Below are 26,918 nucleotides of genomic sequence, written 5' to 3'. Positions count from 1 at the left end.
TTCTAGATGCAGCAGAGGAACAACTCAGTGAAGGCCGACTAAGCGAGAAAAGTGGCTGCAGTGAAAAGAATGAAGATGTCCCAGAGGGAAGGATTTTGTAAGAAACTACACACTGAAGGAACTCTTGGCAATACTTCATGACGTTGATAACATGTGGAAGATCGCTGAAACTTAGGAAGGAGAATAACAATTCACCAAGCCACAGAAAAGATACTTACTCCAGTTTTAAGTATTTTGTGAAAGCAAACAGATTTTAGAAGGTTAGAGTCATTTTTCATAGTTTACAAAACTCTCAATCTTAAAGAATTTCAAGACAGTTATAAACTGGAAATAATATTAGCTAATTAACTTTTTAGAATATAATCCAAATATTAGAAACCAAATTTTAGGCAAGTACCTCCAAAGTCCTAAAAGTCCAAAATCCATTATACTTGAATAAATATAATGAAAATAGGAAAATCTGTCTATATTATATTTTATATTGACTTAATAAAGTATTTTATTTTAACTTTAAATATATTTCAAGGACGACAGTCAGGAATACTTTAGAATGAAATACACAAATTTGTTAAAAAGACCATTCAAACCAAAGGGAAACAAGGATGAAAAGCTTCACATACCGATTGTAGAAATCATCTCTGTAGTAATCATAGTCAAAGACATAACCACTAAGGATGGAAACAAAAAATTAGTTGGCATTTGATTCAAATACATTTATTTTGGTATTAATTTATGATGTTATAGCAAGAAATTTGCATCACTTCTTAAATATTTATTTTACAATGTAACTGTGCATCCAAAGGAATTAACAAGATAATGTCCAAGATAATAATGTTATCTCAAACTTTTATTATATGTTTAACAATGTAGAGACTGATAATGGTTTTGTGATTTGGAATGAAAGATCAGTAGCAAGATAAATTTATTTTTAGCACTTGTGAATGAATGAAGACCATTACTTTTTTCTAGACAAAATATTATATAGGTTTTCCCATTTGCTAAGTTACGTTCAACGAGGCTAAACAATGACCAAAGGGTATTGAAATAAGATAAAATGGAAAGTTTCCTGACCCATTCATCATAGGAATGGTAAATAGAAATGCAGTTTCCTCAGTAATTCAGAATTTTTCTTCTCTAAAAAATGCTGATTCAATACTCTAGACATAGAAAAATTTAAAAATAAAAGTAAAAACCTTGGCTGAGTCTTACCAACAATAAATTAATATTTTAGGTTATTTAAACAGGAAATAATAAATGTATTTTGGTGATAAGGTGACTATGACTAAGCTCTCTAATAGAGCTTATATAATAAAATTAGAACACTCCTTTTACGTGCATAGTTGTTTGAGTTTACAAAGCACTTTTATATGGATCATTTGCTCTTAATTTTAGCCCTCAAAACAACTCTACGTGTAGTATAACTGGAAGAAACTAAGGCTGAAAGGACTTAAGAGACTTGCCCAAGTTCATATTACTTGTTAAGTGATGGAGCTGAGACTTGAGAAAACGTCTTCCATATCCACCTCTGATATTCTTTTCCCGACACCATGTAACTTTCTCCATTCTGGGAGAAATCTTAATCTCACAATGAATGGTATATCTGTATTTTATATTCCAAAATTTAACAATTTAACAGTCTTTACTTTGTAACTACTTTTATATAAGGAAACCTGAAAGAACCATGTTAAGAAAGGCTTATTATTCCTTGTTTTAGGGATGAGTGAATTTATGTCTCCTCATTCCCATTAAATACAGAGGGGGAGCACGTCTGCAGAGGCATACTAGGCTACTAGTTTCAGCTCTGAGGTCAACACTGTCTTTTCGAAAATAACATTATGGCACATTGCATTTTCCTTGAGCTCAAGTTCCAAAATGTGAAGTGTGGACCTACTCCCTGTGCATGTCTGCAGAGGATAGAGTATTGTTTGGCCTAAGCAATGCTGCACTGACACATGCAAACCCACGAGGGTGATGAAACCATCACCCAAGACGGAGAGCAAAAGCAACCACTTTTTTCCAACAGTCACAGATTGTGAAAGTGGTCAAGTGCTATGCTTTAGTTTATATTGCTGGTGTAAACACATCTATAATGCTGAGAAGAGGGATTTTACAGACAAACCCTAATGTAAAATTTTATCTCAAAACCATCTGGATAGAGCAGTACATATGCTTCTTTCATTGGTATTCACTCACTGCTGCAGATAACAAGGGAAAGGGTGACACCTGGTAAACACTTTTGTTGGGAAATTTCAAGTTGAGAGCCATTCTCCTCTTATATTTGTCATGTGTCATCATCATTGTATCTTTTGTTTAGTAATTTGTAAGAATATGTTGGTAGAATACAAATGTATCTGTAACAGAATTCATGCTTGGAGAACACGAATGAGGTTTTCAATAGCCAAAGCAAAGAAAATGATGATGGAAACAGTCTATCATTTTAAGAAAATTTTCTAGACTTTGTTTATAAAACATGGTATCTGGGGAAGAAAACTTTTCAGTTATTAAAATCCTGTTCTGGATGTTTTTTCATACATAATCTCATTCAGTCTTAACAACAACCTATAATATGTATAGTATTTCCCAACTTTACAGACCACTGAGGTGTAAAGATATTGATACCAAGATAACACAGGTAAGTATTTCAGTAGCATAGTCATTCATACACTCATTCATTAACATTTGATTAAGGATGTGTGTGTCAGGGACTGCACTGGGCACTTAGGTATAATAATCAGCATTGGGTCCTTTTTCCTCTTGAACCTTACAGTCTAGGGATGGCGACAGAAAATAAGCTAATAAGCAAACAAATATTTATAAAGCAGGAAATGCTCACAAGAAAATGAGTGAGATTTTAAAAACAACGACAAAACAGAGGTAGAAGAACTAAGTAAAGAGATTTGGTCAGGGCTGGACTCTCCAAGGAGGTGACCTTTAAGTGGAAATTTGAAGGATGAGAAGGGTCTTAGCAAGAGCCAGGAGAAAAGGGACAGACAGAACAGCAAGCACTGAGGCACAAGTCAAGGAAGACCTTGGCAAATTCAATGAAGTAAGGTCATGTCTACTGCCATCACTCAGACAAGAAGTAAGTGTCCTAAGCTACACTGGTAGCAGGCAAGTGGAAATGTGTAGACAGATTAAAGGCATATTTTGGAGGAAGACTCAATAGAGTTTATTGTTTTCAGTTTGAGAATCTGGGGAGATTGGGTTGCCCTTTGTTGAGCTGGAGACGATTGGGAGGAAGAGGTTCCTGAGGAAAACCATGGGATTAGTTTTGGACACAATAGCATTAGGATGCTTGTGGTACAGTAAAGAAACACTTTCAGTAGGTAACTGTACACCACCTAAGCCCAAAGAGAGGGCTTGCTGGGGAAATAAGTCTGGGAGCTGTCACTACACAGAGCCGTCAGAAAGGGGAGATCTTCCTTGGGAGTAAGCGTAGAGAGAGAGAATGGAGGCCTGGTTCCAATCTGGAGGGTAAGGGAGCAGGAGGAGGAGTCAGCAAGAAAGGTCAGATCTGTATGAAGCTGGAAGGAGATAAAGCTTGCAATCAGGTGGCTCCTAGTACGGGTCCCCACTTGCTACTTACTATAAATGGCACTGAACGGTCTATTTAATGTTCCTAAACCTTATCTGCAAAATGGGGTAGTATCAAGAACCACTTAGTGAGCACAACTTCAAACACACTGTAATCACTCAATGGTTGTTTTTAGCAGTTGTCACAGAGCTGAGATTTAAACACAGGTGTATCTGAATCCAAAGACTGTGATATTTCCTATTGTGTCATGTTTCTCTGGGCATTTGTTAATTTAAAGAATCTTAATAATCTCAAGATATTAGTATGTGTAATTTTATTTTTCCTGAAGTGTTAAAGAGAACATTTTTAAGGGTTCTCAAATGGTGAGAACATTTGATTAAAGATATGTACATTCATCATAAGTTTTATATATGTCTTCTCTCTTTTTGCAAACATCTTACTATAGATTTTTCCCCCCCAGTTTCATTTTCCTGGCAGTCTAGCAATTAGAAACGTAATAACAGCAATCATCATAATAATAGCAATAAAACACCTTTGAGCAGTTACTAATACTAATACATAATTTTGAGCATTTACTATGTCTCAGGCATAATGCAAGATCCATGAGATGCATTATATAGCTATTGATTGATGAAACAATAAGTGTAGACTATCCAGTCTATACAGTGAGCATTCTCAGTGTTTTCAGATGTAATCAAATAAACTCAGAGAAAGAATGTGTGGCTGGATTGTTTTTATAATTAGTATTTTTCTGAGACTCTTGTTTTTACATTATAACCTCAGACAACACAGTTTAATCATAAGAAGAAAATATGGCACAGTGAACAATTAATAAAAGTGTGGGTGATAATGATTATCATTCATATGGATACACATTTAGGAAATACCTTAACAATTTCAGAGTGTTTGGGAAATTTAAAAATGTTTGAGAAAAATTTCTTTATTTTTCTCAGTTGCTGCTTAAATTATCTTGTCCATTCTACTTGTTTTTTATTCACTTCTGACTTCTAAGACATATTTACAAGAAAAAGTTGTAACAAAGTATCCTGAATTGTTTGATCCACAGGTCCCTTTCCCTCCCACCATGAAAATAGATGAGTCCATAAGCATAAGGGCATCATTATCGAGCTACAAGGAGGGGGAAAAGTGGTCTTTCTTAACTGAAAGACAAGCTTTTCCTGGCAATAAAACTCTGGGATTTTATACATACACCAAATACCTTATAAACCTGAATATGACTCCTGGCAATTCTATCTTTTGACATTTAATTTCACACAGAACTTCACAAGAAAGAAAAAGAAGAAATTTAATTGAAAGAAATAGAACATGTGGGAGAAAACATAAAAGACAATGGCTTGAGAAGGAAGGCAGAAACACTGGGAAAAGCATAACTTACAAGAATCAGACTTGCCCTGCAGTGATCTCTTTTTACCTCTTTGAATTTCTTTTTCCTCCTTGGAAACCCAGCTTGATTTTCTAGCTTCTAACCCCAGCCAACCACTGCCATGGTGTTTGTGCTAAAAAGCCCAACCCAGTAAGACAAATCAGGCTTGTCATGATTACTAAGACATGCGTGTTTTTGTACTTCATTTCATCTTTAACTTTGATAGGTAAAATTGTGTTCAGGGTGGAAGGGAGAGGGACTTATGGATCAACTAATTTAAGATATTTAGCTATAACTTGTTCTTGTAAATATGTCTTAGAAGCCAGAATTGAAGAATACCAATAAATTCCCTAGCACAAAGACAGAGCATTTTAATGGTTTTTTAGCAAACATTGTGCCCAAATAACTACTGATGGAACCTTCTCAATTTCTATATTTGGATCACTAAGTTAAATTGATTAATCTGTTATTGAGTACTTATTGCAAGTCAGGACAATATTGAGAACTATGGGTTATAATATCAGGACAACACAACCTCTGCCCTCAAGGAATTATAATCTAAGTATAAGGAATTTAGACAAATACACGGATGACCATAATTCAAGGCAGAACTTGATAAATGCCAAAATCGAAAAAAAACTGCTTATAGGCAGGAGAAATAGGATGTTGTAGGTAGGACCCAGGGATCAAACCAGGCTTCAAGAAAGAGATGCTATTTGCATTGGATCTTTTAGGAAGTGTAGGGATTTGACAAGTAACTGTACAAAAGGTAAGTCCTGCTAGGTGCTCAAGAATTGATTGTAGAAACATGTGGAACAAGTATGGAGAATTGTTTTTATGAAGATTATTTTCTCTTTAGCACAGCTTTTCTTGAGAATGCATGTGGTTAGTTCTAGAAATGCAGAAGATATCATGTGTTGGCAACCTGGCTGAATTCCCAGAGCATACTTCCCCATGGCTAAGGTTGGTACTGAAATCAGAAGCATGCTGCATGGAACTTACAGGACACTGATTATAGCTTATCATAAAATTTCAGTGTAGGGAAACGGACTTGGCCCAGTGGTTAGGGCGTCCGTCTGCCACATGGGAGGTCCGCGCTTCAAACCCCGGGCCTCCTTGACCCGTGTGGAGCTGGGCCATGCGCAGCGCTGATGCGTGCAAGGAGTGCCCTGCCATGCAGGGCTGTCCCCCGCGTAGGGGAGCCCCATGCGCAAGGAGTGCGCCCCGTAAGGAGAGCTGCCTAGCCTGAAAGAAAGTGCAGCCTGCCCAGGAATGGCACCGCCCACACTTCCCGTGCTGCTGATGACAACAGAAGCGGACAAAGAAACAAGACGCAGCAAATAGACACAGAGAACAGACAACTGGGGGAGGGGGGAATTAAATAAATAAATAAATCTTTAAAAAAAAAAATTTCGGTGTAGGTTTCCAACTGTCAGAATATTTGTAGTTGACCAAAATTTGTAAAATTTTGCTAAGATAGTATGTAGACAAAAATCTGTTTTTTCACTTTAGGGAATACATCTAAATCTGTAAATTTAATTTGGGTTGTGTGTGTAGTGCATGGACCCGTGCATACAGTCAAGATTCAAAAGTGAAATAAGCTATGCACTCTATTGAGTTCCTTTGAAAAAATACTTGATTGATGCCTAAGGATCTTTGGAATGGGAAGAAGAGGCCCATGGGAACCTCAGAAAATTACAACACATTCATAGAGTTTCTGGCTAATAGTGGCTTAGGGCCTGGAAGTTTAGGAAGAGAATGAGGCTAAGAAGTTCAAAAGATTAAAACGATCTGCCCAGACCCTTTAAGAGTTCTGCCCTCTCATTTGGTGAGTCAAACTTATTGTAGACACATTTGAAGGATAAACCTCTAGGTGGAGGGTCAGTGATAGAACATTAGAAGAGAGAATTTAGGAAAGAAGAGAGAACTCCTGGCTAAATTAATTCAGAGATTCTGCTTTTAGAAGTATCACCTTGACTCTAAGCCATTTCCTGCTAGGAAAGATGTTTACACAGAATTCCACAATTGTCTTTAGTTCTCACTTCTGTCTATGGTCAGCTCATAATTTCTTTTAAAGCTGCAATGGGAATGAAGATTTCTTTTTCACAAAGAGCATGACACAGTGGTAAGAGTACTACAAACGCAAGAGCAGGAGAAGCAAATATCTATGCCTTTGAAGCCCTGGCCCTGAGATACATACTTTTTCCTGGACCAGTGAAAAAGTCTCCAAACTGATATTCCTGTCTCAAGAATCTCCAAATCTCGAGTAAGGAATTGTTTTAAAATTGAACGAGTTGATGACGGCACAATTCTGTGATGAAACTGACAGACTCTGAGTACACACTTTGGATAGATTGTATAAGGCATGGGACTGTATAACACAGTGGGCCACGTGTGGTGGACTGTGGTTAACAGTACAAACATGAGAATACACAATACCAATATATGATGTCCGTAAGAGGGTGGTTTATGGAAAAATACACCAAATGTAAGCTACGGACTAAAGTTAGCAGTAGTATTTTGATGATGCTCTTTAATAATTGAAGCAAATGTTCCATGACAATGCAAGGTGTTGGTGGAGGCGCCATGTCTGGGAATTCTGTACATTATGCATGACTGTTTTTTGTAAGCTCACAACATCTCTAATACAACAGCAACAACAAAAAGAAACTCCACATCTCCTACCCATCATATATGCTGCTAATAGCTTAAAAATATTACTTTCTACAAATTATCAAACAGTAAAAATTACAAGAAACAACAAAAATAATAAAAACCCTTCAATTACTTCCATGACCTACAAGGGTCTTTTCCAAATCTCCTCATCCTTCAACATGTGCTGTATCTTCTTTCTCCTAGGAATGTATCCATTTTTAAAGATCTTACTCAAACCCTGCATCTTTCCCAATTCTAAAGTTTGTTGAGTTAGGCTAAATTCCATTTACTGTGCTATTCCTTGATTATAGTCCTTTTGTATTTACATCTGACTCACGCTTGTCAGCTTTCTGCCTTTCTTGTCACTTAGCTAAACTATATAGATTTATTTCTGTTAGCCTTTCCCCTCACAGCCAATCTTCCTATTCCATTAATCATTCCTGTCTTCATTCTTTGAACTTAATCTAATTTGTCTGAATTTCTTGGCACTGAAGTTTTCAGAGTAAAATATTCCAGGAGGACTCACGTCAAAATCCAATAGAGCATTATCCATCTCTTTGGTTTAACAGAATTTAATCATAAATGTGCATACTTCTTTCTAAACATATTATACTATAATTGGCCATTTATGAGTCTGTCCCACTAGATTGTGAGCTCTGCAAAGACAGGGTGTTGTAGTCACCAAGTAGATAGTGCTTGAATTGAAATGCTGCACTTTCATAGCTCTCTGCTATAATATATATTGTTATGATTTTTTGAAAAAAAATAATTGGTATAAGAATTTTTGAACAGTTAACTTCTAATATTGTTTAGATAACTGCAATTGTCATGCTGGATTAGATTCTTCTGCCATTTATCAATTTATTGCCTCTCAGCTCTAAACCCACTCTTTTTTTTCTGCTGTTGCATTGAGATAATGGAACTAGTCCCTGTAAAAATTGCTCCTTTGCCCAAGGCATAATGTAAGGGTTTCTGAGCAAAGGGCACTAAAGAGAAACTGCAAGGTATAAAAGAGGAGGGACTTCGTTTCTAGGCTCCCATGTGCTTTTCTTCTTGCTCCTATGGTATGGTTATTAGCAATGTATGGAGATCCAGTGATGCTCACCTCCCAGAGAGTTTCATTGGCATTGCATCTCCTACTCAACACCCACAGTCCACTAACATCCCAGTAAACTTTTCTGCCATCCAGTGGTTTGCAGCCACACCTTTTCCAATTAGATTTGCCTCAGCTTTGGGGTGGCAAAGGGAGTGTCTCTTCAAGTTTTTTACTTCCTTGGGTATCCTCCCTTAAATGTAGGATAGTAGTTTTACATTTTCCATTCCTATATTCTTTCATGGTCTTTTCCCCCCTCTTTAGTAGCCAACCATCTTTTTTCAGTTAATAAATCTTCATATTAAAATATTCTCTTTAAAACTATTGGTGTGCTGGGGAGCAAATGTAGCTCAGGTGGTTGAGCACCTGCTTCCCATGTATGGGGTCCTGGATTTGATCCCCTGTGCCTCCTAAAAAAAAACAAACAAAACAAAATGAGGAAGTCAACAATACTACTATTTATAGATTTTACTGTGGATCAGGCTCTTTGCTAGGTATTTTACCTGGATTACCTAACTTAATATTTACAACAGACCTTTGAAATAGACACCCTTATACAGATAAGAAAATTGATATCAGGGAAATTAAATAAATTGGCAAAAGGTCAAATACATCCTGGAGGAGCCAGGATGTAATTCTAGGCATTATTGCAAGAATTTACACTTTAAACTTCACTTTATTAACTGACAAAAGATGGTTAGCTACTAAATTCCTACACTGTCTGTGCTTGCCTTCTTTATGTGTTAAACTTTCAGGATGCTTAACATATTTATTTCATTTAATCCTTGTATTGACACTGAGAATAAAATCTTTCAAAAATACTTACCTTTTTAAAGGACACTGTAGCGTAGGGATTGGTTATGTGGCATCTGGAACCAGGCTACTTGGGTCCACAAGTCCTCTCTACTATTTTTAGTCTGTGTAGACCCCCTTAAGTCTATAGAAGTTGTAATCAGTTACAGATGATGATGAAGGCTGCTGAGAAAGGTGTCTAATGTGTTCATAATCACAGATTATAACTGTTAGCTCCCAGAATGAAATCAAATTCTTCTCAGCCCTAGAATCACTCTTAATTTTATTCTTTCATACTTTTTTAGGCACACATTCACAAAGCTGTTTCCATCTCTTTGCTTACTCCACTAGCTAATCTGCATCTTCTTCCAAGTTTTCCATGATTTTCATTCATTAGATTTCAACATTATTTTCGGCAAGAGTAAGCTGGTGTCTGAAGTGAGATTCTGTTTGAGAAGCCATGCTGGATTAATCAAGATCTAGCTCATTCTTTTTTTTTCCCCCTTGATCACATGTTATTTATTGAAAATTCTCTTGGCAGTTTAGAAAACTAGAGCCAATGGTAAAGACTGTATATGTTTACATAGGCTTTTCTCTTTTTAAATACTTGAAGGTGAAAATATAACTGATATTAAAATGATGTGAGTTTGTAAGAAACTAGTTTGGCCCCATCATGTATATAAGGGATTCCCATATGTCCCTCTCCCCGCACTCCCCACTTTTCTCACATCAACAACTTCTTTCATTGTGTGGTACATTCATTGCAATTGATGAATACATTTTGTTGCACCGCTCCAAAGCATGGATTATAGTTTACATAGTAGTTTACACTCTCTTCCAGTCTATTATGACAGGATATATACTGTCCTGCATCTGTACCTGCGATATCATTCAGGACAACTTGAACTCCCAAAAATGTCCCCGTATCATACCTCTTTTTCCCTCTCCCTGCCTTCAGCAATTCCCATGGCCACTGTCTCCACATCAATGATATAATTTCTTCCATTGCTAGAGTCACAATAATTCTATAGTAGAATACCAGTAAGTCCACTCTAGTCCATATTTTATTCCTCCATCCTGAGGACCCAGGGATGGTGATGTACACTCCACTTCTCAATTGAGAGGGGTCTTTGATCCTACATGCCAGCTCACTCTTACTCTGGATCTTAACTAATTTTAAAATAGACTTTCCTCTCTGATACTTTTGGGCTCAAATGTATTTCAGCAATTGCTGAGAAACTAATGGGAAGAATTCCAACCAGATTATGTCATAGATACATATATTCAGATTTTTTTTCTTATCAGTCCTTATTATAAGACCAAATCTGTATTTCTTACCCTATATCCAGAGTGAAAATGAAACCCACTAACAGAATGAGAAAGACAGCATGGGCAGCATCAGAACTCTATATGCCTCAACAACCAGTATAGAAGAAAAATCAAGGACTAAAATTTGTCTGCTTTCTACGTCTGATCTTGCCCATATGGTAGCGCTAGCATATGTGGCTACTGAGCCCTTGAAATGTGGCTCTTTCAAATAGAGATCTGCTATAAATGTAAAATATATGCCAGATTTTGAAGGCTAGTATGAATGAATGGATGCAAAATATTCCATTAATATTTCTATATTGATTATAGGTTGAAACTGTAATTTTTTGATATATTGGGTTAATTAAATACTGTATTAAAATTTAAAAAGGGGAAGAGCCTGAAAACCATTTTGTAGAGAAGAGAATTAATGCATTACATAGTTCTGGGATATCTTCCAAACTGAGATTTCATGATTTTATTAAAATCAAATTACATTATTAAAATGCAATGTTTAGATACATCAGTTTCTGGGATGAGAAGTGACCTGAAACTAGTTCCCTTTCTCTTTAGTACCAATTCCAGTCTCTTTGCTCCTTCTAATTAAATTGATAAAGGATCAAAGAAGAAATCAAAGTTGAACTTTCTTACTATTTACAAAGCAATAGAAACGAGAACATTTCCTTTATAACCTATGGGACACAGTGAAATCTTTACTCAGGAAAATGTATAGCTTTAGATGCCTTCCTTCTTGATGCAGAAAGATGAAAAAGAAAGGAATGAAATCTTAGTCTTATTTGAAAAAGAGTAACTCAATAAACAAAAATGAACCAGAAAGGAAATTAATATCAGGTTCCAATATGGATATCTATCAGCATAATTCAGTACAAAAACAAATGAAAGGAGAAAAAAACCACTTGATTTTATCAGTAGATACTAAAGAGGCATTTGATAAAATATAAGAGGCATTTCTTATAGTATATTCTAAGTAAAATAGTAAGACTACAACTACTTAAAGACAGTAGACTATATGCCAAAAACATGCAGGAAATACCTTAACTGATAAAATAATAAGACAATTTAAATTAAAATTGAGATGATAGCTGTTATTGTCATTGTTCAAAAATATCTTAAATGTTTTGCAAATCTTTCATATTAAACTCTGCCATCTCACTATTCCCACGTACTTTTTAACTGTACATTTTCCCCAGATGCGTGGGTACTCATAGATGTCTTCATTTTATTTTTTTAAGTTTCAAACTCATATTACACATTGCACATATTACCTATGATGCTTCCTGCAAATATTGTAGATGCAAAAGTGGTCATTCCCCATGGCCTTGGTTTGCATTCTTTGTTAGTTGTAACATCATTATATTAACATGGCTTATAGTTGCGGGATCAATTCTTCCCCAACTGAGTAGGATGGCAATTCTTTACATTACATAGTCATAGAAGAGATAGTATTCCTTTTAATTATTATATATTTTTAGAATTTTAAAATATTTTTTTCATCTATTTTTCTAGATGAATTTTGAACCATTGTCAACTATTTTTATCACCATCACTCTAATTTTTTTTTTTAACCACAGTCTCAACAAATCATTTTGCTTCCTTCCTAAAGTTCTCAGTTAAAGGACACCTCTAAATAATTGCTAAACATATATTTCTAAATTAGGTTGATCCTTATGATGTTGGTGTCCAAACTGGCCAAAACCAAGTAAGCAGCTACCATTATAGAATTTTATCTGGGTTTGGTAAATGACACAGCATATTTTCTGTGAATATCTTTAATCCATTTCTCTTGTCTTCATTTTTGCTAGAGTAATATTTTTAAGGTCTTTCTGTAATATTACCTTGTTTATTGATTCAAATGAGGTATTGTATTGAATTTGGTATTTTGTTGAGGAGCCCTGATAATGTATGTTTTCCAGATTATTCTCTTCTTTTTTACATTTTTTATTTTTTATTTTTAAAGACTACATAGATGTTACATGAAAAATGTAAGGGATTTCTATATGCCCCCCCCCCTTTCCCTCCCACACTCCCACATCAACAACACTCCTCATTAGTGTGGTATATTTGTTACAATTGGTGAACACACTTAGACATATTGCTACTAACCATGGAGTACAGTCCACATTATAGTTTACACTCAGTCCCACACAATCTTGTAGGTTATGATAAAAAACAGACATTTTCTATAGCATTTTTCAGTTTCTAGAATTAAATATTATTCAGAAGAAATGAGTCTTTTTGAGCACTTGGAATATTGCACTGTATACCTGTACTGGATAAATTTTTCTTTAACCTCTATGGTTTATTTTTTCTATTTAATTCCTTTCCATTCAGTTAAATCAATATTCTGTATTTATATCGTTATGACTATGTAAATATACTTAAAGTTGACCAATTTTCCATGCAGTGATTACATTTCTTTCCTGTAAAAATTGTAGTTTACTCGGCATTTGTAATAACCTTATTTTTCTGTCCTTCCTGCAGCTCTCCATTGCTTTGCTGCAACCCATATTGGTTCCCTCTAGGCCTGCTGCAAAGCTTCCATCCTGGTACTTCTTTTACCTTGGAACTTGCTTCTCTTGGAATTTGCTTCTCTTTCATGTCAGATCCCTTGGTTCGTTTCTTGAACCAAGATGAAATAAGCTTCAGTTGATGCTTGGAGAGGGTTTATGGGTCCTTAGATTCAAGATAAAGTATCTTTATTCTGTCTTCATGCTGCATTAATAGTTTGGATCTTCAGGTTGGAAATCACTTTCCCTCAGAGTTTTGAAAGCATTATTCCATTGTCTTCACACTTTCAATCATGAGAAATCTGATGTCACTCTGATTCCTGAGTCATGATATATATATGGCTTTTATTCCTTTATTGAGCTCTGGTTTTCATTTTATCCATAATAATCTGCTTTAGTTTGGGTCACATTTCCTTCACTGTGCTGAGTCCCCTTCTGCTTGAAACTTTATTTTTTGGTTTTGGGACATTTTCTCATATTACTTATTTGACAGTTATGTCTTCTCTCTTTTCTCTTTGTAGAACACTTGTTAGATAGCAAACTCTGGAATGAGCCTGTGATTAAATCTTTTCTCTCCTATTTTCCTTATCTTTGTATTTTTGGTCTACTTCCTGGGAGGTTTACTCAACTTCATTATTCAAGTTTTCATCTTCATTTCTGCTATATGTTTAATTTCTAGATATTTTTTCTTGTCCTCCATATATGCTTTTTAAATAATATTCTTGTCATATCAATATAATATATTTTCTTATTTTCTAGGTATACTAATTTTAAGTTTTATTTTTAGTTTTTTATGTTTTCTATAGCTTCTCTACTTTCTCTGAGTTTTGATTTTCTCTGGGATTTCTTTCTCCCATGTGAGAATATTTTCTCAAATGTATGTGAACCTGACTGGAAGCTCTGTGTGTGTGTGTGTGTGTGTGTGTGTGTGCACGCGCACATGTTGGCTTGTTTACTGGCAGGTCTCATTATAGCACGAAAGAGTTGGGCCAAGAGGTTCAACTGGGAAAACTGGGAATCTAAAATGTCAGTATCAAAGACCTTCTGGTATGGTGAGTTTCTTCAAAGGATTAACTGTTAGTTCTTCAATAAAGGAAAGTCCCATTCTGCTCTGATATTGAAAAATAATGGCCTTTCAAGGTTATACTGATTTCTCCATAGTCCATTAAGATAATGACAGAATTTTTTTCTCAACTGTGAAACTAGAGGGAAGATTAGAATGTAATGTCTGATACCATTTAGTTTGCCAGACTGCTATGAAAAATATCACACAGTGGCTGGCTTAGACAATGGAAATATATTGTCTCATGTTTTGGAGGCTAGAAGTAAAAAAAAAAAAAAAAATCCCAAATGCCAAAACCTGTTAGCAAAACCATGCTTTCTCCCCAGAATCCGTCATGTCTTGGTGCTGGCTTGCCACAGTCCTTGTGGGTCCTGGGCCCATCCATGCCTCCTGTCACACGGGGAGCTTCTGTCTGTGCTGCGGTTTCCACTGACTTTTGGCTTCTTCCTGTGTGGTCTTTTCTGACTGATTCTGAATTTCTTCTGCTTATAAAGGATTCCAGTAATACAAACTGAGGTCCACCCTGATTCAGCTGGGCCACATATTAACTAAAGATGACATCCTCAAAGAGTCCTAATAACAAATTTACAGGAACGTGGATTAAGATCATGTCTTTTTTGGGGTACATAATTCAATCTACCATAGGCACCCAGCAAACATTTCACATATATTAGTTCTCTTTCTGATGGTGAGATCTATTTCAATCTTTCTGGCAAAGCAAAGGGAGCTGTTGAGAGCTAGAGAACAGGTATAAATTCCTTGTTGAAGGCATACTTTTTTAAAGATGAAGAAAAAGAAAGCAAAGAAGCAGAAAGGAGGAGAAGTCAGAGGAAGAGCATGGGAAGGAGAAAGATTGGGGAAGGAAGTGGGAGAAGGACAGAGAAGGGGAAGAGAAAGTGGGAGAGGGAAAGATGCAGAGGAGGGGAGAGGGATAGGAAAGGAATATGTGAAAAACAAAAGGTGAGCAGGTGAGGAAATTGGAAAAGTGGGAGAAGGGGAGGACAAAAGGTGAGAGAAAAGAAGAGGACAAGGAGGAGGAGGAGGAGGAACAGATGGGAGGAAAGACAGAGAAGGGGAGAGGGGAGCAGAAGAAATGTTGAAATATGCTCAGGGCTTTCCATTGCTGTGGTCCTTGCTTGATGTGGTCATTGTTTAATTTTTTTGGTTATGTCATCAGCCTCTCTTCTAGGATGCCCTTTTGTCCAGCCAAATGGCCAAATGGTAGTAAGAGCTATCTCCAGAACAGAGACTAAACCTGCCTGACTTTGTGTTCCATTATGTATTAATAGTGCCACAGCTTCTTGTTTATAACTTCTCTTTCAAGAGATAGAAGTAATAGTTTCACAACTTCTTTTAAAAAATTTTTATTGAAGTTGCTCATTCATGCATGAACATGCATAAACAATAAGTATATAGTAAAAGTGATGAATTTTCAAAACATGCATATCATACAGGGCTCCCATATATTACCCCACTGCCAACACCTTGCATTGTTGAGTTTCACAGCTTGTTTATAACTTGTCCTCCTAGAGTTACAGGTATCTACTTCTTTATTTTTTGTCTTCTTCAGTAGATCAGAGTTACCAAGCAATGCTTTGTGTAATAGATGCCTGTTTATTTGTTTTATCTTCTTCATCAGATTACAACATCCTAGAAGGCCAAGACTTACTCTAGTCCAGGGCTCCTCAATTTACTGTAGTGATGGACCAGGTATTTATTTTCTTTTTAATTTATAATCCATCCAGACTGATATTTTTGTAAATTATAAAATCACACAGTTGGATGTCACAGCAATGTCAAAATGTTATATATGGTTTTAAATACTTACTCTTACTTTTTGTACTTATCTAATCATGAACTGGTAACAATTCATGCCCTAGCATAATTTTACTGAATAGACTTTGAGAAGCACTGATCTCATACATATTTACGTCTTCTTCTGCATTTAGGAATATGACTTAGAAAGAAGTTTGCACTGAATAAATATAATCTAAAGATAATTGGATTGATATCCATAAAGAAAGATGAAGATCTTGAAAATGGAGTCTTGATTAGAATGAAATGGCATCATAATAAACACTTCTTGTTTTTAACCCCTGGTTTGTACTTTGGAGGTTTATCTGTTATGTAATTAACAATATTGCCAAAAATACAGTGAATTGAACAACTTTTTCCAATATATTGGGTATTTAAGTCTACATAAACTGACATCACCCTTCCTCTGACATTTGTCAGAGATAAATATCTACATACTTCACTAAGTAACCCAGAAAAGATGATTTGGTGCTGTGATCTTTGTAATATCAAAGGAAAGGTCAATATTTAAGCACAGTAATAGGAAAATATTCCTTTCTAGTAGACTAGTTTATAACAGCAGCTGGCATTGTTATCACATAATATTTTATACACATACTGTTCCCTTCAAATAATGAATTGAGGCACTTAATAAAATTGGACTGCTGCTCATAGCACAAAGGGCAGCAATACTACCACACCCTTTCTCAAGAGCTTCAGATTAAAATCTGGTGACTTAAGAAAATTAGGAATGATTGTTTGGATTTATAGAGCAGCTCCCCTACTCAGTGGCTTGGTAGTGTTACATGGGAGTCTGAAGTACTTGGCCTGCCACAGGCCTACTGAGGTGAATGTGAACAAAGGCCTGTGATTTATAGAACACTTTTTAAAGATAACTTCTCTTGAGAGCCTCACTCTTTAAAAGGCTTTTAGGATTTTTAGTATCCAATTGGGCTGTAACCTACACTTCATTGAAATACTGCCTTTATGATATGATAATTTAGCCAATATCTGGGAAAAATGTCTCATCATGAGTTTCTTTTTTTATATACTTTTCACTGAAGCTAAAAGGAAGGGCTAAGACATACTTAGAGTCCAAGGCTGCCTACCAGGTGTCAAACCCCAGGCACTGCTATTCCATTTCAAGTTGACAGGCGCCTGCAGATACTAATGGTAAGTTTTAAATATGATCTAGTATAAAATTTCACTGAGGGACAACAAGCTTCCTAAAATCATGAAACATTTGGGGGCATATTTTCATTTTAATATTGAGCTTACTTGGTATGCCAACTTGTATGCTTTTTTTCCTGATAAGCCCTTAAAGCAAAGTGATATGTGACTTTTACTAATTTGGGGTGGCTATCAAATATACTGTGATAACCAATCTGTTCTGCAGAGTTAAGTAGAAAATATTTTTGAGTAAAAAATATTCTGTACTCTGAAAATGATATTAAACATGCTGAAAAGGTCACATTTTGAGATTGATGAAATAAAGATCAGTCATTCTTGGCTGGATGAACATAATTTAATTGGGAAGTGAGGGCTTTAAAACTTTTGCTAGCACTTTCATAATGCAAATCTGGGTTTCACAATTCCTCTAAAAGCAATAAATAACTTTCATGTACTAATAATTTCCCTGAATAATTAAAGTTATTATTTGGATGGTCATGAAGAATCCAATGAATGTGAAACTCAGTGGACAGCATGAAGTGTTAGGTTCCAGGAAATTGCCAATTCTTTAAGCAAAAGCCCCAGGCAGTACTCCACTCCAAACTGATTACTGACATCTTGTGTGTTTATGTAGCTATCATCACATCTATATGTTTCAGTTTTCCAGTATTAATAAAGTGATAAAGTGATAATATCTAATTTTTTTAATATTTCAGAATCAGTAAAGTTTTACTGAACAATACAAAAAAAGGATAATCAATACTTTCAACCCTCTAAACAGAGTGCTGTTTATATTGCCAGGACATTAATTAGCTGAGGGGAATTTCAACTGGAAATTTAGCTTTAGGTATATTTATTGGAGTTAAAAAAAGAAAAAGGAGAAAGTACACTCTTTGTAAGCAAGATTAATTGATTTTCTTTCTTTTGGTGTATTGAATGTTGTGAAGTGAATGATACCAAAGCACTTTTTCCTGCATACTTTAAAAAAACGAATGAGCATTTTCAGGACTGATTTTAAAAGTATATGGAGTTGGGGTATTGTGAGAAGATGAGACTAAGAGGCAGAGCAGAATGTGCTCACAAAAACAATGGAGAAAGAGCCAAAAGTTGTTCAAGGGACTTGCTTTGGGAATCAGCAGACCAGGACACTGCTACACAACTCCCAGGAGGGTGAGGAACATAGAGACAAAGCAGCTGAAACACAAATGTGAGTTACCAAGCTCCCATGGTGCCCTGGAAGGACTCCCTCCCCCAGCCCCAAGAAATTAAGCTGTAGTAAAAGTTTTGGTTCACTGCAGCCAAGTGAGAGGGGAAAAGGCATCTTCCTCCCTGTCAGCTGTTTCTAGGGAAAAGGGAGGAGATGCTGGGGTGCTTTTCTTCAGTGAATTTGATCAGCAGAGCCTGCTTCAAATCTCGGATCTGGAGATTCAACACAGCAACACAGGAAAGCCCAGACCAAAACACTGATGTGGAACGGTGCTCAGAATAGCACCATCTGCTGGTGGTCTGGAAATTGCATGGATTTGGGTATGTTGAGGTGCGGGGTAGGTTGGAGTCGTCTGCATGGAATTTAAATAATTTTTGCAACTGACCTCTAAGTTGGAAATTATTTCAAAGTAAAAAGTAAAAAGAAAAGATTAGTACGCATGAGTGAGATCTTATGTGTACCAAATTTTAGTTATTTTTTTTATGTAGGGGTATTTGATGGCTATAAATTTAGATTAATTTAGAATTGTGTGACAAGAAGAGGTCATAAATTCTCCATAGAGTTTAATGGTTTTGTATCAACCTTGCCTTTTTAAAATAATTAAATGGTGGGAATTCCAATGTCAAGAATTTAGAGAACACAGAAGACTTGCCCAATATTATTTAAGTTACAATATTAACATTTTATTTTAAATAATCTGGATGGAATCAGACTTGTTGTGGGGTGAATGGACTTAATGATTGTTTGGGTGCTCTCTATATTAGATAGATTGATTTTTAAATACCTTAATTTATTATGATCAAAGATCTCATCCAATTTTTTTTTGGGGGGGGAGCTTTCCTATGATATATAATAAACTAATTCTAGAAGTAAAATGGATATGAACTGTGACATTTGGCTTAATGTGACACTTTATTATATGAACAAATTAGATAGTGGTGGAAGTGTTGATAATACCCTTTTGAAATATCATCAGCTATAGAGTCCTGCATCACTGCTTTCTTTGTAAGCAGAACTTAAATAAATCTATTTAATGATCCTATGTATTTTCTTCCCTCCATGTAACACTATATTCCTGCCTGCTATAATCTGCAATTACTTTCTTTTCCCTGAGGAGAACATTTCACTGAAGAAATAAAAGCTGTTTCCAGTCACAATCAGCCTCTTTATTTCCTAGGACATTTTTTTTAATTGTAAGGACTGAGGGAAACTCATGTTTGATGACTCCTCCTATACTTTATTGTTGAGGAATCATGAGTTCTTGCTTCTTAAAAATGCATTCAGAAGCCCATTCACTCAAGACACCATTGTCAAAATATACACATACATGATTGATTTACCCAATTTATTGGTGATATTGTATGTGCCATCATAGCGCAGATCAAATGATTTTGACAAGTACAGAAGCATATCATTGACAGGTGCAGAAACAAATGATGGGTTTAAGCTTTCAAATATTTTTGCCTATCAGTGAGTGGCAGGTTGATAAATTAAAATTACAGTTGTAGCATCAGGCCTGAAAGCACAACTGCTTTAGATGACAAAAATAGCCATGTGGAAACTTTGTGTACTCTCTAGAGAAGAGCCTGGAGGGCCTTGGAAAAAAAATGAAACAAGTGCAGTTACTAAAAGAATCATTAATTTTCTGGGAACACTGTCTGAGTCTAAAAAAAAAAGTAGATTTTTAGAAGAGGAAAATTGGCTTTATCGCTTTATCCCCGTTTCCCTGGAGACCTAAAGAAAATTGAATCCGCACTATCAAATGAAAGCATTGAATTGGCCATTAGTGATTCCAAGATGCCAGGTGGATATATGCAAAGCTTAGAGACAGTTTCCTGTTACCCTTCCTTTAGTTTTGACACTGTACCTGGATTTTAGCTTATCATACCCCCACCATGATCCCAAGTCCGGTTGCAAACCTGCTAAAACATCACTTAATCACACATTGATTCTGATATGCTTAAAGATTATGATTTTTCACACAGGCATTTCCTTTCCATTCTTATTTCATTCCTCTCAAATCCTGCCTCTTTTCAAGTCATGCCTGACCTACTGCAACAGCCTCCTCACAGACTCTACTATTGCTTTTCACTTTAAATACTATCACTATCAGTTAAAAACATAACAGATGAGAAAATAAGCATTTGATATCCAATGACTCTACTTCATCCACATATGATGTGACCCTTCTTTATACGAGTCTAATTTCTCAGTACACTTGTTCTAACTTAACTCCATCTTATCTCCCTCTTGTCTTTTCATGAAACTTTCACATTTACCAGACAGAATGTCTAATACGCCTTGTAAAGTCCCTTCTCTCCACTGCCACTCAAATAATTCTTCCTCCTAGGAATGTTCTTATAACCCTCTATTGAATCTTTACCTTGACCAAAAGTTTAAGTCCCACTTCCAGTCTTGAAAATTTTCCTGACAATCCAGCCAATTTCTTCAACCTCTCAATTTCTAAATTAAGATAAACTCTCAATTCCAAATTAATTGGTAACCAACAATCATTTGACAATAATCATATAATTCTGCCTTTACTTTTCTATCCTGTATGACCAACCTTCCCAGTGTCAATACTTCTATCTCCTTTTCATGCTCCTATTATTTTAATAAAGTTTTCAGTGTTGTACTCAATACTTTACATAACTCTAGTAATATTCCAGATTGTTTTCCTGTCTTCATGCTGTTTTTATTTTTTTCTTGTCTTTCTTCCTGAGAGGTCACCCTCAGTAAGGCAATCTTTCATTCCTGTGCTGATTTCACTCTGTTTTTGAACTTCTATTACCAGAATTCCATTCCTACTGAAATTATTCATCCACCAGAGAGTATCACCATGTGTTATCCATCATCATCCTTCTAGAATATTCAGGCCTTTGGATTCAATTGGTTGGAGTTTTCACGACTCAGTGGAACTTTTTAAAAAAAGATCTATGATATAGCTTATCTGTTGCACATCACCATCATAATTGATATTTATTTCCTGTTTACTATGTGTCAGGCACTGGTCTAAGCACTTGGCAGTATTATCTCATTCATAACTATCCTGGATAGTTAGTTATTACCTCAGATGGGGAAATGGAAGGCTAGAGGAGTTAAATATCTTGCCTAAGGTACCTAGCCAGGAAGTAAAGGAAATGGGATTCAAACCAAGGAAGTCAAATTACAGAATTTGAGCCCTTAAAGCAAATGGCTAATAAGACTGTAATGTACAGCATCTGTTACTAAATACAAGGTCTCAAACACAACGTGGATAAAAATAAAATAGTGTGACTCTTTATCCTAATAAGGATGTGAAAGTTTTCACAACAGCAGAAATTTGAGCGTCCAAATCCAGTTTATAGACTGGAAAGAAAAGAGGGAAAATATCTCCCAAGGAAAATTACTTAACAAAATTCAGCTGTTAGCAATTATGTGAGGGTCAGTTTAGGATGCAGGGTGAGCTTTACTGCCCAAAAGTGTTCACTGAACAGGTCAGTTTTTGGACTTAGTAGCAGAATAAGTCTTGAACATCTCAGAGGATTCAGGAAATCCAGGGTTGGCTCAGCCATGATCTGCTAATTCATTGTGCCCTTGTCTCAACAAAGAAAAATACAGTAATTCTGGTATTTTTATCCTTGATGAATTCCTGAAAGTCTCCCTACAAAGCCTGGGAAATATATTCTGAGCTATATTGATATGATTTCTTAAATAAAATTTGTTCAAGTTTTATCATTCCTAAATTAACATACACAAATAATAAATGTATAGTAAAATTTGTGAACTTACAAAACAAACATGCGTATCATCATAGAAGGCTCCCATACAGCTCCCCACCACCACCACTTTGCATTGTTGTGGAACATTTGTTACAAACTATGAAAGAGCATCCTCAAAATATTACTACTAACTATAGCTCATATCTTATATTTGGTGTATTTTTCGCCCAGCCAACCCAATTATTATTAACATCCTATATTAGTATTGTATATTTGTTATTGTTTAGGAGAAAATACTCTTATATTTGTCCTATTAACCACAGTCCATCTTCTACCACTGGATTCCCTGTATTATAGAGTTGCATGCTTTGTACAACCCATTCGGTGTACACTCAGTAGCTCTCATTTTCATCACAGAATTGAGCTGTTATCACCTCAGCCAATTTTAGGATGTTTTCATTATTCCAAAAGGAAAATTCTGTCAATACTATTTAAAAATTATTCTGTGATACAATGAAAAAAGCCTGAAAAATTCCCCATGTAATAAATAATCATCCTCATAATAAAATGACTCATGTAAAAATTCTTTGACTGAAAAATTGGTATATATATAGTAAATGTCTTCTTTTAAAAAGTCAACTTCATGGTAGAGAGTTAAGAAGAAATAATTCACATGGAAATTTTCATTTAGTGCCTTGAGTGTATTTAAAAGTAGCTCAGTGTCTGCAAAGTATAAACAGTGTGCTTGTACTTGAAGAGAACTCCCACATTGTTGTAACATTTCCTTTTACAATGAAAGTCTCAGACTTCAAATAAATTGGAGCTTCTTTTCCCTCTCATCTATAGTTGTCAATAAAAATCTGTAAAGGGACTTTTCAAACCAAGACTGGTTTTAAATTAAGATTTATTCCTTAGAATCTTAATTAAGACCATCGCTCTGTTCTTGTTTACTTTTCTAAATGCAAACTTGATGCCAATTTTTCCTAACCTACTTCCAAAATCAGAATTTCTCTGATGCCACATAAAAGGAAGCATTTGCCAGCAGAGTTTTATGAATTGCTCTAATGTGTTACATTCCTAGGATGATTGGAATGTCAGCTATTTAGTACTCAGCACCCAAGCTTAAGCCTAGCACTAAAAATGTGTTTTTTAACTTATTTTTCAAGTTATTGCTGTATGTCTACATCTGTTAAGTACTCATAAAATATTCTGGAATGTAAATTCTTGTTTCAAGTTAAATAAAGAACGAATATCAAGACTGGGTTATTTAAGTTTGGTTCGCACTTCCATTTTCTAGTTTGGGTCCTTGAAACTAGGGATGGCCGAGGTTTTCACTGAGTTCACTGGTCAATTTATAGTTCAACATTACATGTCTCAATCCTTCATTTGAAATGTGGCTTCCAGATTTACACTTTAAAGTCATTATAAAAAATTAGGAGTTAAGAAATTGGGGGTAGGGAGGGGCAACATACAAACATAGGAGATTGTCAGGTGTTGGTTGAAAGTAAAATGCTGAGAAAACCTTTTCAAAATATAATTAGGAAAGTTACCTGTTTAAGATACTCAAAGGGGATAATCTGATGCAGGACAGACTCCTAGGGAATATCTGAATGCTCATTTTGCCAGAGTGGGTTATACCATTGGGTAGAGACCCATATAATGAGAGTGAAGGTAGACCCACAACCTGGGGAGGACTAATGCCATCAAATAGAGGGAACTGTATCTCTCAAGAGAAAGGGTGGCTCTCAGGGCATTAGGGCAGTTGAGCAAGTCAAGCCCTCAATACTGTTGCAAGTATCGCTGAACATGGCTCCTCAAGAAATGAAGATTGACTGTCACTGTGGGGCCCAAAGGGAGGGGGAAATAGATACTGAATAGATGGAATCAAAGTAAATGCGAGGGCAAAAGAAGTGTTTCACAAGAGTACACAATGATGGATATAAAACATGTAATATTACACCAAAAACATATAGGGGACGACAGACTAATAATGTAAACCATAATGTAAAACACAGGATAACTAAAAATTTAGAAAACTGTATAGCCTAAAGTATGAAACACAATGTAAACACAAATGTTACCTTGTTTGAAAGCTATTGTCTCAATATCTGTACATCAGTTTCAGTAAATATGATATGAATAAGTTAAAAGATTATCGCTGTGGAAGGGAAAAGGTTTTATAATGGATATGTGGGAGTACTGTATATTGTATAGATGAATTACTGTGATCTAGGACTCTTGTGAAGAGAAGCTCAATAATTAGGAAAAAAGAAAAGAAAAAGATAGGATGTAGAATTTTTCCAAATCAATATTATTCTATATCTAACCTTTAAACTCATCGCTATATTCCATTTTACTAGTAAGGGAACCTGATATTATATAGGGCTTCAGTTTTCAGGAAGTTTTGGATCACAGAGTGGTTCAACAATGGCAGCGGAGGAATACTGGTATGGGATTTTATTGACAGGTGATATATGGTTGACAGGGAGTTATACAGGGCATGTGTCCAGGGTGCATGGAAATGTTTGGATATACTCATAGTGGAAACAATTAAAAACAGCTGGAGGGGATACTGGGTTCCTGGCGGGGGGGGAGGAGGGGGGCTCTGTCGTGGTGCCTAGGGGAGCAGCGGCAGTCCCCCAGGTGCAACGGTAAGGACCAGGAAGGAATGAGGGTCCAAAAGTGAGTCCCTGATACTAATGACTATGCTTGTGAGCCTATACACCTGAAATAAGAACAAGGCCCAGAGCAGCACTGTGCCTAAGAGTTCCCTCCTGACAGCCTCCGTGTTACTCAAATGTGCCCAGTCTCGAAGCCAAACTCGGCATGTAAATGCAATGCCTTCCCCCCAGAGTGGGACATGACGCCCGGGGATGAGCCTCCCTGGCACCAAGGGATCACTACCAAGTACCAGCTGATGACATAACTAGAAAATGACCTTGAATTAAAGGTTCAACACAGACCAGCAGAATATCCCTGTCTACATATAATAACAGGAGTTAAAAATGCTTTTTGACCTAAAGTAAGGGGGAAATGGAAACAACAAATGAGTTCATATGGCTATGAGTCTCTAAAAAAGAGTCTGGAGGTTGTCAGAGGGATTGCCCTTATGCACACCTGAGCAGAGTCTCAGAGACAGATAAAGTAGATACAACTCCAGGTACTGGTCCTTTTGAGGGCTAAAAGGACCCACAGGTTCTATGGTCACGGGAGATGGGGTTCACTGCCATGTCAGTTGGCCCTTCTTTGGAGTTGGTGTTTCTGCGTGATGGAGCTGGACTCAGATGGGATCTCTTTTCACAAGCCTTTCATGCTACTTTACTGGAATTGTAGTTGGTGCTGGGGTTTAAGATATATCTAGGGGATTTGAATCTCTGGACTGACAATATGATAGCCAGGCCCTGAGCCTCAACAGACTTCAGCTCCTACACTCTGATTTAGTGGACTTACCCCACTCAGCTAACATGGAGTTGAAGAATGTCAACCACCACACCATGGAGCCTAGAGTGCCTACAACTGAAAGCAGGAGGATTGCATCCAGTATCCATGTGGAATCTAAACCCCCTCTTGACATAGATGTGGAATGGACACAACCAAGCCAAGGTCCACAGGAAGGAGGAATACAGTAAGGATTACAGTGGACTTAATGATATCCTATTCATGAACTATTGTGGTTAATAATCGAGAAAATGTGGCATTGGTGTGGAAAAAGCGGCCATGGTGGCTGCTGGGTGCTGGGAATGGGAGGAAGAGATGAGATGTGGAGACATTTTCGGGACTTGGAGTTGTCCTGGGTGGTGCTCCAGGGACAACTGCCGGACATTTTATGTCCTCCCATGGCCCACTGGATGGAACGTGGGAGAGTGTGGGCTATGGTGTGGACCAGAGGACATGGGGTGCAGTGATGCCCAGAGATGTACTCACCAGATGCAATGGATGTGTCATGATGATGGGGGAGAGTGTTACTGTGGGGGAAGTGGTGGGGTGGGGGTGGTGGGGGTGAATGGGGACCTCATATTTTTTGAATGTAATATTTTTTTAAAAATGAATGAATTGAGTAGAATTTGGAAAAAAAAATTGGGAGTTGAGATTAATTTTAATTCAGTTGATCCATTCAATAACCATGTTATAGGCTACTGGTCAGGTCCATTATTTATTCAGGTAAATAATGAATATTTCCTCCTGGAACTTCCTGTCTAATAGGAGTAAGCAATATACCAAAAAAATCACACCAAGATTTATTTAATTACACTTGTGAAAAGTGTGGGGAAATAAAGTCACAGAGTGCAATGAGAGCATAAAGCAAGGCAACCTAATCAATTCTCATGTTCATTCAGATGAAGTTTTGTGAAAATTGGAATATCTGTGTTATTGTCAGATTAGAGTAACACATGCAAGGTCCCAATGTTCAGTGAGTGAGATGGGTACATCTGATTCTAGGAAAATATCAGAATGCTTTTCTGTATACCTTAGCATTGGCATGGGGCACCCTTCATACCACAGAGACTTCCATGGCATCTCTTCTGGGTGAATCTGTCCTGATCTCTCATGGGTGAACTACAAAACAGTTCTAGATTGTCGTGGCCACCTCTACCATATCTACCCAAAACATCTACGGGACTGTTGGGAAGTTATATTTTACATTTTTTCTGAAGAGATTTATGTCCTTATAGCTATATAAGGACAAA

General features: G+C 36.4%; 1 protein-coding gene across 5 annotated transcripts in view; it reads right to left on the bottom strand.

Moving 5' to 3' along the window:
• Nucleotides 1-26,918, bottom strand: part of RALYL (RALY RNA binding protein like) — a 757,145-nt gene that overhangs the window by 81,319 nt on the left and 648,908 nt on the right. For all 5 annotated transcript variants that reach the window (XM_058275682.2, XM_058275685.1, XM_071207892.1 and 2 more), the window contains one exon: nucleotides 621-668. In XM_058275682.2, the coding sequence (XP_058131665.1) occupies nucleotides 621-668 (48 nt within the window). The remainder of the gene's footprint in view (nucleotides 1-620; nucleotides 669-26,918) is intronic.

Source organism: Dasypus novemcinctus, chromosome 14, assembly GCF_030445035.2.
Source record: "Dasypus novemcinctus isolate mDasNov1 chromosome 14, mDasNov1.1.hap2, whole genome shotgun sequence".
Lineage (NCBI taxonomy): Eukaryota > Metazoa > Chordata > Mammalia > Cingulata > Dasypodidae > Dasypus > Dasypus novemcinctus.
The sequence above is the reverse complement of the archived record's forward strand: the minus strand, read 5'-3'. Positions and strand labels throughout refer to the sequence as shown.